The sequence below is a fragment of the Numida meleagris genome, chromosome 5 (genome assembly GCF_002078875.1).
Source record: "Numida meleagris isolate 19003 breed g44 Domestic line chromosome 5, NumMel1.0, whole genome shotgun sequence".
Classification (NCBI taxonomy): domain Eukaryota; kingdom Metazoa; phylum Chordata; class Aves; order Galliformes; family Numididae; genus Numida; species Numida meleagris.
The window spans coordinates 70,080,363-70,095,165 of record NC_034413.1 but is presented as its reverse complement, the minus strand read 5'-3'; the positions used below and the strand labels follow the sequence as shown (position 1 = coordinate 70,095,165).

General features: G+C 43.8%; 1 protein-coding gene across 1 annotated transcript; it reads left to right on the top strand.

Annotated features, from left to right (window-relative positions):
• ARL5A (ADP ribosylation factor like GTPase 5A) lies at positions 175 to 14,205 on the top strand. Its single transcript, XM_021397604.1, has 6 exons — positions 175 to 332; positions 1,274 to 1,334; positions 4,176 to 4,323; positions 5,478 to 5,561; positions 8,633 to 8,784; positions 9,300 to 14,205. The coding sequence occupies exons 1-6, from the start codon at positions 287 to 289 to the stop codon at positions 9,346 to 9,348; spliced, it is 540 nt and encodes a 179-aa protein (XP_021253279.1). The 5' UTR covers positions 175 to 286; the 3' UTR covers positions 9,349 to 14,205.

Genomic DNA, 14,803 nt, shown 5'->3' with positions numbered 1-14,803 from the left:
CGTGCCCTACGGTGGCCGTGAGGAGCGCGGTGCGGCGTAGAGCGGTGCCGGCCGGCGGCCTGCGGGAAGGCGCTGTGCGGCGCGAGGAGCGGAGCGGAGGAAGGCGGGCGGCGGCGATGTCCGTGCGCGGGGGGCGCTCGGCCCGCAGTGCGCAGCGCGAGCAGGCCCGGCGCGGGGGGCTCCTCCCGCAGGCCGGGCGCCGGGCCGGGCCCTGAGGCGGCCGCGGCCCCGGGCAGCCCCTGGCGGCGGTTGCGGAGGAGCCGGCGACGGCCGGAGCGGGCCGAGGATGGGGATCCTCTTCACCAGGATCTGGAGGCTGTTCAACCACCAGGGTGAGCGGAGCGCGGGGCCGGGCCCGTTGGCACAGGCGGCCGGGGCAGGGCCGGGCCCGCTGGCCGCCCGCTGCGGGCGGCTCGTACCTTCGCGGGGTGCCGGGCAGGCTGCACGGCCCTCCCGGGGGCCGCTGCGAGGGGAAAACGTACATCCGAGTGTGCTGGACTGCACCACCTGCAGAATTCAATTCCGTTCTGTGATTTGTAGGAAAGAAGGTGCTAAAGAGAAACGATCATCAGTTCTGGCACTGCGCTCCAAAGTACGTTTGCTGAGTGCTGGAGTAGCTTTCTGTTGGACCCAGTGGTTCGTCTAAAACTAAATTGGGTGAATGAGGACTGCCAAACATCTGTAGGCAAATCTTTCCAGGTTCCAAATCTTCTAAAAGGAAAGGAGGATACGAGGGTGCGGGTGTTGGTGGCTTTACGGTTGGACTTGGTGATCTTTTCCAGCCTTAATGGTTGTGTGGCTGAAGGAGCAGCACTCTGTGTGCCGCAGGGTGTTCCTGCAGGCAGAGCTGCTGCTTTCTTAGCCGCTGCTCGGAAAGAGACGGAGTTGCTATCTGTGATAGTTGTATGGCCTTGGAAAGGCACGCCTGGTGTGTATGGCATGTGTTCTGGAGAGATGCTGTAATTGGGAGAATAGAGAATACAGTCTATTATGATCTGCAGGAGCGTCGAAGCTTCAGAAAGGATGCTCTGCCAGTTTAGAGAAGGAAAAAATCCTAACGTCATATCTTAAAAATTGTTCTTGCACGTGTGCAGATAGGGAATGCAATGATAGCGTGGGCAGACTGTTAGGAACGGTCTGAAATCTGGCACCGGAGCTGTGTGCTGGCTTAGGGGATCCACCTGCAGCGCAGCACGAACCTTGTCTTGTAACACAGTCACTGTTGTGGTAGCAAAGCTAACAATGTGACTTACTGGTTGTATTTTTATTTCAGAGCACAAAGTAATCATTGTTGGTCTGGATAATGCAGGAAAAACTACCATTCTTTATCAATTGTAAGTATGTATGGACTGCCAGCGATGTTTCATGCATTTCAAGGTGTGTGTTATATGTGTTGCTTTGGCTTATTTTCACTGCCTTCCTTGTTTCTTTTTTACTCAGAGGGCACTGTCGGAAATTATGGCATAGGTGGCGCTGGGTCAGAGCGTGTGTTCAGAGTTCGGAAATGTCTGTGTTCTGCCTGATGTGTGAATAATGCTTTGTTGAGAACTTCTATTTATCAAATTACATTGCTATTACACTTGATCACAGCTGCCTTTGGTGTCACAGCATAGGCTGTCTGCCAGCTCCATAAAATGGGGTTACGCTGAGGGTTAGCCACAGCACAATGCTGCTGTGCTGGGCCATGCCGCATTGTGTAACTATTACATTGTTCCATGAGTAGCAAAGCACCAAAGCCTGACCTCTCCCCACCTCGAGTCGTGCCCTGCCCGCTTTGGTGGCACAGGGAGGGCTGAGCAGGGCTGTGCAGCTGAGTCTGAGCCACCAGCGGGCTTGGCAGCACTGATTGCTGTTGAGCTGTTTCTGGCTTGAGTTTGTCGTGCCTCAGCCTTGCTGCTTATGTCCATGGATCCTGCACGGGCTCTGTATCGCTGGTCCCCCGCAGCACCTTGAGAAAGGGCTGCAGGTCTATGCCCAGGCTCAGAAGCTGCAGGTGGGACGGGTGGCTCAAGGCCTGTGTGTAGCAGGAGCAGGTTGGCCTTTTCTCACAGCAGGCGCTCTGGTGCTATGGAAGCACTCTTGATCCAACCCTGAACTTCAAATGTTGTGGGGGTGAATATTTCTTTTGGCAAATTGTCATTGGCTTTTGCCTTTCCGAAATGTGAAACTCGTGTGGTGCTTCCAGCCATGCGCAAGCAGCACGGAAAAAAGTGAAAAGATGAAGATCGTTGTTGTTACCAAACTGAGAGTCAGAAAATGTTTTTAATATTAAAAATATATATATATTAAAAAAAAAAAAAGTAGAATCTTTTGAAGAACAGTAACTGTTGCTGCTGAGGGCCATCCTTGGCGTTACAAAGCCGCCTGTGTCTTTTCACTTCCTCCACGAATATCTCATGATTCTTTTCATCTTCTTCTTTCTGCAATCTCAGTGTTTTCTTTTCCCTTTTGTACAGTGGATGGCTGTGTGCCTCCTTTTCCTCTGTGCCCTTTTTAGCATTGCAGGACTTCCCCTTCTCTCTTGTTGAAGGGTCCTGCTCTGGATGAGTCTGGCCTTCTGCTCCTCCTGCGTGACTCTTGCTTAGGGAATCTTTGCCCGGTGTATTTTTTCTTTTACAGTTTCTCCATGGCAGATAAGTGTTCTGAGCAAGAATGAATGTTTGACTTTTGGAACAAACGGGCAGAGATAACCGCAGCAGTGTCTCAGTGTGCTGACTAGTGCTTGCTGTTGCGGAGGGTCACGGCGCTTTGGAGCAGTGATTCTTCCAGCAGATCACAGCAGCCCTACAGACGCTTCATTTCTTTCCATTCTCATACTCAGATCTCCCTCCCTCCTTGTTGAGTAGGATTTGGCATTCCGTTGTCTAGAAATGCCATGAAGCTCCATGCTAACCTTGTTTCAGTGGGGAGGAGGAAAGAAAATCCACCTATCATGTTGCAAACAGAGAGTTGCTGACAGCTTGAGTGTGAAAGGCTGCAGGTTCAGCCAGGGGAAGGGCATCTGTGAAATGCCTTTCCCAAGCATTAAAAGAACTCTGCTAAAACCTGGTTTTGAAAAGTTTAATCAGCCAGAGGCTTCTTCTTATCCATTGTCTTCCTTAATTTGATTTTACTGTTCCTTCTCTTTCTAATCCTTCTCCTGTCTTAGCTTTCCCCAAACTTGTGTGATGAGAAGATACCTTGTAAACCTTGTTACATTTTGCTAAGACACTGAGTAGCTGGCGTTCTTTCTCACAATGTTAGGCTACCCCTTTATCCCTCTATTATCCTGATCAGTAAATAGCCCGGCACTGTTACACATCTCAAATTGATGCCTCCATAACTAAAAACTCTGCTGAAGTGTTAATATATTTTTTCATTTTATATATATTTTTTATGATTATTAGAATAATTAAATTTTTGAAAATAATGGCCCTTTTCCTTTAAAGCTGCTTTTGTTATTATTTTTTTAATATCCCTTACAGAAGAGTTTAAGTGATTTGAAGAGTGTCCAGAGTACACATTTGGTTATTACTCTTTATGTGAAACTGGTTGCCTTAATGACAAAGTTGCACTAAGTATCTCTAAAACAATGTGTTTCTCAATTAATCAGCATTCATCTTCACAAATGAAAGTCCATTTGCTGGAGAGAAGGAAGTTTGGACATGAAGTAACAGCAGTGTGAAGGCGTTACGTGCGTGGTGTCCAATCCTGGCAGAAGCTGGGGCTCTGGATGAGCAGTTGTTTTTCTGCAACCTTGGAATTCTTGTGGCTTAACCATAGTCTTGAAGAAAAGCAACTGCTCTCTTCCGTACCGCATCGTGCCAAAATCACCCTGGGAAAAGAAGAGCTGGCTGCTTGAAACACTTTCTGAAGCAAATACTCCGTCAGCTTTATGATTTAATTATAAAACAGTTTTGTTGACAAATGCTCTCTCAGCTTTATAATTTAACTGTTATATAGGTCACAGAGTCCTCCTTTATTGTTATTTTTATTCTCCTCCCACTTTGTCCCCTATTTGCTGCGTTAGGAGTTGTTGCTAGAAGTCCCCCGTTAAACTTTCTGCCTTGGAATAACTGTCAGCTTTAGTGTTACAGAAGCGGGTTTATTTGGAGTCCAAATAGGCTCTGTAACTCCAGCAAGCTGCTGCTTTAGTGCTGGCCCCGTCTGACAGAGCTGACCTCTTCTCCCTGCAGCTCAATGAATGAAGTGGTGCACACCTCACCTACGATAGGCAGCAACGTGGAAGAGATCGTGGTTAACAACACGCGCTTTCTGATGTGGGATATTGGAGGGCAGGAGTCCCTGCGGTCTTCGTGGAACACCTACTATACGAACACTGAGGTAAGAGCCCTGCCCTAAGGCTTGTGGTGATGAATGGCTGCTGGGGAAGGAGAGAGCCTACCCGAGACTGCACCAGGCGTGCTTCCAGGGAGCTGCACTAGCTGGACGTTGAGTGTTCTGTAGCTCCTCCAGGGTGCTTGTGTTCTGGTTGTGAGGTCATGTTAGCACAGGCTGTTGTATAACTCCCTCCTGTACTTTCATAAGATAAATAATTTGGGGTTGCACTTAAAAGTAAGTCCTTATAAAGGACCCTGTGTCTGGGGATCTCTAGCCTTGAGGCAGGTGTTGCACATCCCCACGTTTACAGGTTCCTACTGCAGACTGTAACAGCTGTTTCTCTGCAGCAGGTGCTTCAAAACCTGTGCATCCCCAAAATGAGCAAGGCCGGAAGTCCCAGAAGTTGTCCTCTAAAACCAGGAGCTCTGTCTTGCAGGCTCCTATGATCAGTTTGCTCAAGCATCCTGAGAGCTGTGAGAACTCCTTGGTGACAAAGCTGCAGCATGTACTCTAGAGTTGATTAAAATCGTGCTTCAAGTCAAGATTTCCTACGTGATAGCAGTTGTGGTTTTGTTGATGTTGTTTTATTTAAAAGGTTAACTTCTACAGTCTTTGTTTTCCTGTGCTTCACTAGAAGGCGCAGTGACGTATATGCGTGTATACTCTTGAAGTGTGACATTTGTTACGTTTTTTTTTTTTTCATTTTTAAATCCCTTGAAAGTTCCTGCTTTCATGTTAGAGCTTGAAACAAAGGGAGGAAGCTGAAACTTCACCTTTTTTGCGGAAGCAACAAATCATCTGAGCGGTCCGTGTGCTACCTCAGTTATACGAAGCAAAGAATAAAGCCAGATCTGAGATGCTGACAAGCGCTTGCTCTCAGAATAGATTTTTCACTTGAGAATGGAGGTCAGAAAAGATGTGTCAGAGCTGCTTTGTATACAAAGCACTGGCTGAACTGCTAACCATAGCAGTGCTGTGGGTAACCAGCCAGGCTCTGGCTGGGAGAGATGTATCTGGGACAGGACTACACCTGATAATCCCGCTGGCTATCTGAATAATCTGATGGGAGCAGTAATCTGTTCTGTGTAAGCATGCGTGGCTGGAAAGAAAGAATATGTTATTTGAAATGCCAACTAATAACTTTTGGCTTTTTAAAGTTTGTAATAGTTGTTGTGGACAGCACAGACAGAGAGAGAATTTCGGTGACTAAAGAAGAACTGTATAAGATGTTAGCACATGAGGTGAGTAGACCCTATATTTTCTTTGATGTCATAATACTTGTTGTGGCTAAGATGTGGATCAGGAATCTGATTTTGAGAACTCACTTGAAGAATGCCATTGAAGCCTGGTGGCAGGAGACAGACCAGGAAGGACAGATGGCTCCAGTGAAACCCAGGGCTAATGTTAACAGCTGTGTTCCCGGCTGTGGGCAGCGCTGTCAGACCTGTCTGGTTCCTGCTAGGGGCTCTGTCTTTTGTGAAACTCCTGATGCATTTGTGGGCTGAAAGCCTAGGTTGTTAACGCTTCGAAGGAAACCTTTGCAGTAAGAACCAAATAGCAGTTTGGATAATTTCAGAAATGCAAGAGTAAAATAAACTCTTGAAATGCAAGAGTGAAGTAAACTCTTGAAATGTTTGAGAAAACCATAGTAGTTATCATTCTACATCTGCTTGAACTTACAGAATGAGTATTATTTGCTAACTTGTAAAGACTCTCTTTCGGATTGAGCACTGTTAGATCTAAAACTGAACTATCTGTTTCTGATTCGTAAGTGCTCTCTTCCTGTATAAGCCAAGGAGCAGGGCACTGTAATGTAAGTTATCTACCCATGAAGTGCTGCGGGACCAGAGGCTGGAGTTTTACTGAATATGAGCTTATATAAGCTTAATTTTTACTGTGATGTGTAAGAGCAGCAAATTTAATGCAAATTGGATAAGTTTGCATGAGCTGACGCTGAGGACATTGAGCTTCCAAACCTAAAAGTGTCAGAATACAAATACGTGCATAGAATTGATGGCATTATATCCCCAAATATTCCATCTATATTTAAACTATCACCACTGTTCAGCAGGTGACTGCATGAAGGCCAAAGACTGCATCTATATGTATATATCTGTATGTAAAATATATATTTTTCCTTTGAGTGATCATAGTAGTCTAAAGCATTGGAGAAACAACCAAGACCTTTATCCAGTCTCTTGATATGTTTTTTTTTGTATTTAAATTCAAATTGTGTTTAACATGTCACTGAATTTCTTTCTTCAGTAAGGTTGGTGTAATTAGCTGAGAGCCAGAAGACAGGTAATTCTTTTTCTGAGAAGTAGGTGTTCTCCCAAAACGTTGTTATTCTTTTTTTCTCCGCAACCTTGGGATTTTAGGGAACTGTTTTGCAGAACTTGGAACTGTAAGCCTCAGCCAGCCTCCAGCTGATGTGCAGGTTCTAGATAATCTCAACTAGATTCTTCTGCTTGCATGTCAGAGGCAGCTCAGTGGTCCTTCTTGGGTTTACCTCCTTAAAACAGACCACAGTTAGTCTGGAACTTTGCATTTTGTGATACTCGAAAGGGGTAAATTCTACTAAAGTAACCCTGACTTAAGCTGGGAGAGCAGGGAGGGAGACAGGTTGGTCTGTCCCATCTGTGGCACTGTGTGAATTCTGTATAGGCTTGGCTGCTGCAAGGTCCTGCTGCTGTGGGTTTTGTTTCTCTCCTCAGGGCCATCTTTGTGCTAGCAGTGCAGGTCTGTGGCTGTTCTGGGAGTTTTGGTTTTGCTGGCTCGGGTCAGTGCGTGGTGACTGCTCAGCCAGCTGGGCAAAACCCGTTGTGAAAGCAGAGGGCAGGAGCAGCCCCAGACCTGCTACTTCTGCCTTCCTGGTTGTGGCCGAGCATTGCATGGGGACCGTTGCCATCGAGTCTGCTGCTGTCATCATCAGAATTTCTCAGCTGTACTATTTAGTCTGTCGCAGTAGCTAAACAAAATCTGCATCTTCTGTTTCATAATCTGCAAATGAGTTTTCAGAAGCTGTTAATGAACTGTGTTTGAAATGAAGGAAGTTTGGAACTCCAAGCAATACGAATGCCCTCGCTGGGCCATGCTGGGAGGCTACTTGTGCACCCAGGCAGCACGCATCTAACAGAAGATGTGCCCACTGTCCTGCAGCAGGTTGTTTTCAGAGTATTCTGCTAACCCTGCAGGTGCTACGGTACTTGGAAAGAGCAATGACACATAGAACCTGAAACGAAAACCAAATACTTACACAGAATAGCTTTTCCTTGCAGTCTTTGAAAAGTTCTCGTTTTTGCTAACTAGTTCAGTTGGATTTTTGTTACGGTAAAATTGACTTGCCCAGGTCAGTTCCAGCTATTTTCTGAACCAGAGGATCTTGTGGGAATTAATGTTACTGCTTGTAAAAATTAGCGTGCCTTATAGGCATTTAAGTGAATGGCTTTCTGGGAAGATCTCGTTACTTCCAGAGAGGAAGATTTTCAATAGTATGCGTCTGTACTAATGTAATTCAATGTAGCTTGAGATAAAACTAGCTTGGCCTTAGAGTTGCTCTTCTCTAAATGGTTCGAACCAATGTTTTGAATATTGTACAAGCCCTATCAAGACAATTATTGTAATGTGCTTGTTCATTTACATGCCTATCCTTTGATTCTAAAGTACTGTAAGCGATGATGTTCCACAAATGCTGAGCATCTTATAAATAAAACGTTCCTGCTGCTTGCTTTACAGTCAGTGGCAGTCTCAGTGCTGCTTAATGGGTGGGATTTCCATGGCAGAGGATGGCTGGGCAAGGCTTTCCTAGCACTAGAGAACTACTGGGGGGTTGGTTCCGTGTAAGAACCATGGCACAGACTGCTGATTTGGCACTAAAATCAACCTCACAGCGTGCATGTAGGTGAAAGCATGGTACGTGTGAGAGCGTGGTGTGTATAACAGCCAGGCACAGGAAGGCAGAGCAGCTGCTTTGGATATACAGGCAGGAGTGCTCTGCAAGGGAAGGCTAAAGCAGAAGACCTTGACTCTGAAGCAGGTGGGTGATGTGACTGCACATCCTGTGCTCAGGACAGAGATGCAGAGTGCCCTGATCCTCATGGAGGACAAGACAGCATACGTAGTTTTAAACAAAAAGTGGACATTTGATCAACAAGATAAAAAAATATTTTCTTTTCAAAAGTTAAATGCTAGTGAGCCTGCAGCATTTATAAGCTAGTTTTTTTTGCTTGGGCTTACAACTCACTAGTTTGCTGTCGCATCTTTTGTCTCCAAAGACAGATTTATAATGGTCGTCTTTCTTCTTTCCCCCAAGGACTTGAAGAAAGCAGGTTTGCTGATCTTTGCGAACAAGCAAGATGTTAAAGAGTGTATGACAGTGGCTGAAATCTCTCAGTTTCTGAAACTGACTTCAATTAAGGATCACCAGTGGCACATTCAGGCGTGCTGCGCTCTAACTGGAGAGGGGTAAGAGTTATTCTCTGTAGGAGGGCAGTCTTGAATGACTTTGGTGTTTTTACTGTGATGGTCAGTTCTAACGCGTTGTTCCCCTGTCAGTGATAATGCTACACTTACTATGTTCAGAATGCAGAAATTTGACATAGGAACAGAGGGATGTGATAGCTAATGTTTACAGGAAACTTGCAGTCTTGGCTCACAGAAGTGTAGTTTTAAATGACTGAGATCTAATGAGGATGGATGTAGGAACAACCTAACATTTTTCATTGCTCTATTGAGAATAATCATAATTAGAGATAACTTCAGTGTGCATTTCTAAGAGCTGAAGTCTTCTACACATAGATTGCATAGTAAGACCTAAAAAAGAGTGAATTGTTTCTGGAAAGGATACCTTCAGTCAGAATTAGAGTTCTCAAGAAGAACTTAATTGTTGTTTATATGAATCGGTGCTGCGGAATGAATCATCTTTGAAGTTACCCTGAGGAGTGCACACGTTCCTTACAGATTCTCTCTCTTGTTTGCAGACTCTGCCAAGGACTCGAATGGATGATGTCAAGACTAAAGATCAGATGATTTTTAATGACCCCTTTGCACAGACATTGCTTAAAAAAAGCTGTACCCGTGGTGACCCTCACAGTGGCAGAATTGCTGGGTTAGGTGTATTTATAATGAACCGATTTCAACTTTATTTTCTACATAGATACACACACATGTATATAAATTAAGACTGTTCAGCAAAAAGAAAGAAGCAGTTGATGGCTCAAGTTTATTTTCTTGGTTATTTTCCTCTGGAGATGCGTGTAAAAGCGGTGATCAATCTTCTTTCCAAGATACAGCCACTCAGAACAGACTGATGCTGAGTGAGGAGAAGATGAAGCGAGAGAAAGAACTTACACTTTGGGGTTTTATTATTACATTGTAGTCCTCTCTAGTCGAAGATGTGGCTTCATTATTCCAGTAAATTAGCAAACAAATCAATGGCATAGATATCAACTTTCCAGTATTTTTAAAGTTACTGATGTTACAAATGCAAAACTATTTTCCTGTATGTGTACTGTACATATTTGTGTATATTTATACCTCAATTTTAGGTTAATTGCAGTCTGTTCAGACCAGTGTGTAAAGCTGAATCAGTATGTTGACAGCAGTACTAATATTTGACATTGCCAACGTGTCACAACTTCTTTTCCTTCATTATCTGTGTGGCTGTGATGTCCATCAGACAGTTGGCTCACCACAACTTTATAAAGCGAGTTCTCTCTTAAGAAAACTGCTTGTTTCTCACATGATTTTTCAGTTTGATTTTTCATAATGGGTTGGGGCATACGGATTCACCTTCAAATTACAGTATCAGCAAACAGTAAAAATTTGCCAAAGAGTTTTAAAAAGAATTTTATTTTAATCATCATTGGATTAGATGATTCCTGAAAGTGCATGTCACGATGTTCTACGCTACTGCTTTACTTTTTTGGCAGCACGTGTTCATTTGTGATTCAAGACTTGTAGAAGTACCTTTAGCTCTCGTAAAGGGAAGAAATCTTTTTTTTTTTTTTTTTTTTTTTTGTCCCCTTCCTTAACCAAAGAAGAGAGATGAAAGTATGTTTAGAAGTCCCACTGGAATCTTACAAAACTAGACGGACGCTGCAGTAAGTGTTTTTCAGAGGAAGAGGTATGCTTCTCTTTGATAGCATCAAATGTATATATATATATCCGTATGCAGTGGTTGGAACTGGGATGGGGGAGTGAAGTAGGCTACACTACTTGAAAAGCTGTGAGTGACCCCTTGATCATGTTCCCACAGAAGTTCCAGGGCAGTACTTCCTGCGAGTATAACTCCCTTGCACGGTCCCCAGGTGAGTTATAAGAAAGTGTCAAGCACTATGTGATTGTCTTTTCTTCCTGTAGTATTTAATGGGTCGGTTGTTCCACATGGAAGTGCAGAATTACTGTGTTAAAGGATACAGGCTCTTCAGTGGGATTGCAGTTGGATGGTTTGAAATATTACCAGTGTTGTAAAAGGGTATGTAGCCTTAATTGTAGGCTTTTATGTTGGTGGTGTGTGTTTGCAGAGTATAGTAAAACGAAATAGAACTTTGTTTAAAATGTCCTTCCCTTTCTTAGCTCATGCAACTGATGAGGATGGAAAAGACATTTTAAAGAATAATGAGCTTAAATGGAACTTTCTAACGTGCTCATCTTTGGTTATGGGATAATGTAGTCAGTGCACCTGCTTTCCCATTTGCCTGCTTCACTGGGGATCATGTGTGAATTTGTGGGGAAAAGAAGGGAGGCGGTTTCAAAAGTCTGTATTTAACAAAGGCAGGTCAAGGATGGAACTTTTTAATGTATTTCTGGTATCTCTTTATGATGCTCACTGGCTAGGGAACCTGCTGTCTTTGTTAAACATTTTAATGTGTACATGCATATATTTCTGGTGCATGCACATAGGTATTGGTATGTAACTGGTGTATTGCAAAATGTACAAATGTTTGAAGAAATAACAATTTAATGCAAAGATGACTTTCTTGATTTGTCTGCTAGTATCTTCAAGAAACAAGCTCCGTGCACTCTTGCATATAAAATGAAAGTGTACATAGTCTACTCTCAAAGAAAATGCAGACATGCTTATAAACCTACGTGTCTGGTTTTTGAGTCTTCTGTCTTCCCTTTCATGCCTTCAGAATATTTTGCTTTAGTGTTTTTTAAGTACTGTACACTGTTGCCTGAATCTGTAAAGGTTTTGTGTTGGGTTTTCTGTTGTTTTTTTTTTTTAAGACAAGAAGTAGTTCCTGTTAAGGGAGGAGATATCGTGGAGCAGTTTCCATCTGGCTACTTCTTGCTGGAATTTTGCTGCTGACTCCCTCACTTCAGTTAGTAGGACAGTGTCCAGATAATGAAAGCATGGTATTTTTTTTCCAGATGTAGCATATGTTGCAACCATACATCTTATATTTACATCAGCTTTCCCTTTCCCTCTCAGTATCCTGGCCACTGGCACTGTGTGTGGCCTCCAAGGTACTGCATGGTTCGCTTCATCTCTGTCTTGCAAGCGGCAGCCGACCCTAGCAGGGAGCTGAGGGTAACTGCACACATAATCTGCCTGTTAAAACAGTGTCCAGTGTCCTTATGAGCTTCCAGTCCAGAAAGTAAGTCGTTGTCTGCGTGTTAGATGGCAAACAGTGCAGCCTTAACCCAGCTACAAAAGCATATAGTAGATCATGTAGAATCACGAGGCTTCTTTTTCTATTTCGGATGCCACTGCATTTAGGGGGAAGGTTTACTGTTCAGAAGCTCAAATACAGTGGTGGCAGTGCTTACTGATGCCTCACATGCCTGTAGCATTCTTCAGCAGGAAGCGAAGGCAGACGTGCCTTCCTTTGACGTGCCAGGTTTGCAGTGTGTAAGGAGGATGGGTTTCTGCAGTGGCTGGGCAGCGGTTACCGCCTCTTTGTGAGCGGAGCGGACTCCTGCAGGTTCTCACACAGCCCGTGCTGTTGTGACCTTGCTGAAAGCGCAGCAAAACTAGAGTAAGCAGAGGGCTGCATCCCACTGTCACAGTGAAAGGCTTTGTAGAAACGTCAGCCTGCCAGGAGGCTCCTCAAGAGAACAACCATGCTTACTACATAGTGAGGAGAAGAACATCAGGTGACTGTGCTGTATGTACCCTCATGATAATGTTCTGGCTGTGATGGTCATTTCCTATGCACGCTGCCTTTCGAGTAACGTTAGAAATATTTCTCAAGTTAGTCCTGAAGCAGGAGGAGCTGTTAAATTTAGTCACGGAGGAGAGAAAAGCGGCCAAACTCCCGAACTCACAGAAGCCCTTTTCATGCACTTCTTGTTTACAGCGGTTTTCTTTGCCCTGGGGGCCAGTTCATGGCTCTTCGCACAGCTCTGCTCGTAGAAGAGCGAGTTGACTTTTCATCTCTGCTGTGTACAGTTTCTCACAGTTGTTATTTGGAAGCCATTGTCCTAATGTGAGTCGTGACCTTGGTTTGTTTGGATCTGCGTTTCCACCCTCTGCGTTGTGTTGCCTTGCTTTTCAGCTGAAACACGAGCTTGCTTTCCCTTTGTTCTTCCTGTCCTTCATCCCGAGGATGTTTTACAGAAAAGGGGAGGTGTCTTTTAAAAACATGTCGTTTAGGTTTGTGCTATAGAACAACATCCTGCCAGCAAACAAAATAGCAGTGAGGCGTGTCTCACTATTCGCATATCGAGGTGTTTCCTTTGGTTTAGCACGTAATAAGGTTGCCACATCAGCCGTACTCCGTGTTTCTCCTGTGAGCTGAAAATTACACAGGTTTTTAATTGCGAGGAAAGGTGGGAAGTCCTAACAGAGATCTACTTGGCCTCTCTTTTAAAACTCTTTTTTTTTTTTACTAACTGTTTTCCTATGCATTAAATGTCTGTTCCTAGATGTGTGTGTGAATGCCGATGTATCTGGTAGGCACCTACTACAGTCTATGCAGCCCAAGTGCCTACAGCGAATGTACTGCTTGGTTTTTTCTTCATGTGCTAAATTTTCCACTTACCTTACAACTGATACGTATCTATGAAAGCGTGTAATTGTTTGTAAACGAGCGTTCTTCCCCTTCCTGTGCCCCAGTTTTGTCATGATTGGTGATACATTTTAGTTCTTGAAGCTTTCTGTCCTCTACACTCCAAGCACTTCTCCATTTACCACGTGGCTGGCTTTCTTTGTGAAAGGAAGTCAGAAATTTGTCCCTGTAGCAGATTTATCTTCAAGCAACTGAGTTAAAATAAATTAATCCGAGAACACTTGGCCTTGTAAACATCCTTATTTAAGTAGCTCTTTTTAATTGGCTAATAAAACATTAACCTTGCTCCTGTCAGACTAACTATGTCTGACAAGAGGTTTCTCAGCTAATTCAAATGAATGTAGTATTAAGCTTTTAAATGGTGCATCACTGAGCATTATGGGATAAGAACGATGTGACGTTGTGAGGAATGGCACTGAGAAAGGAAAGCTCCTGTGCACATAGTCCTGATGCTTTATACGTGCAACTCGAATATAGTTCTTGCAGTGAGCATGTTAAATGCAGAATATGATAAATTAGAAGTGGCTGCCACTAACTTGTTTTACATTGTTGTTTAGAATCATAAGCAGAGATGGTATTCTTGCCTTACTAGGATTTTACTGGTTAACTTTTATATTGTACAGAAACTTTTTTGGATATACACATCAGATAGTGGTCTGTCTTTGTAGTACCCATACACCGCCCTTTGTCCTTTCAGGCCAGATTTCTTCTGCGTAGAGACACAAGTTGGCTGTTTGGAGTTGTTTTTTTGGGTTTTTTTTTTTTTTTTTGAGCTTTTCTTATTTGTAAAAATTGGAAGACTTGTCTGGTACTGAATTAATACAGAAAATGCTGCTTTACCTTGAAGCTCTAATTCATTCTTTGTAAATCATCTCCGGCTCAGTGTTGTTCTTGTCTAAATGTTTCCTGTATCAAGCACCACGGAGGGCAGAAGGTGGAGTCTCCTGCTACAGAGAGAGGATGTAGTCTCCTGCTAAGAGAACCAAACTCAGCTTGGAAAGGCTGGGCGCTTCTATGGCTGATGAATTCAAGAACTGGTATATGTGATAGAGGAAGGGTAGGAGAGCCAGGTCAAACCGTGTCCATGCACAGCTTGATCTGAGTGTTTTGAACGTGTCCTCCCCTGTTGTTGCTGTGTTCTTTGTCAGAACCTTTGGTCCTGCAGCCCTGTCCCAGCACGCAGGCTGTGAATGATGTGGTTGTATTCTAGTGTATTCTCACTGGGCTTTTTACATTTTTATTGCAAAGTAACATCCATACGGATATGTATTAATGATGGTTCCGGGGTCATATTTATTTTGATCACTTGTATTTTGTATTTCTCTTTCTTAAAATTTTGTCTTGAAAGAAATTCATGAAATACGTGGCAAACTCTGGTACTGCAATAAAATTTCATTCCAGAACACGTGAAATCACTGCTTCAAATTCATATGAGGACTTATGGGCTGCCTTGTCCTGGATTGAGCATT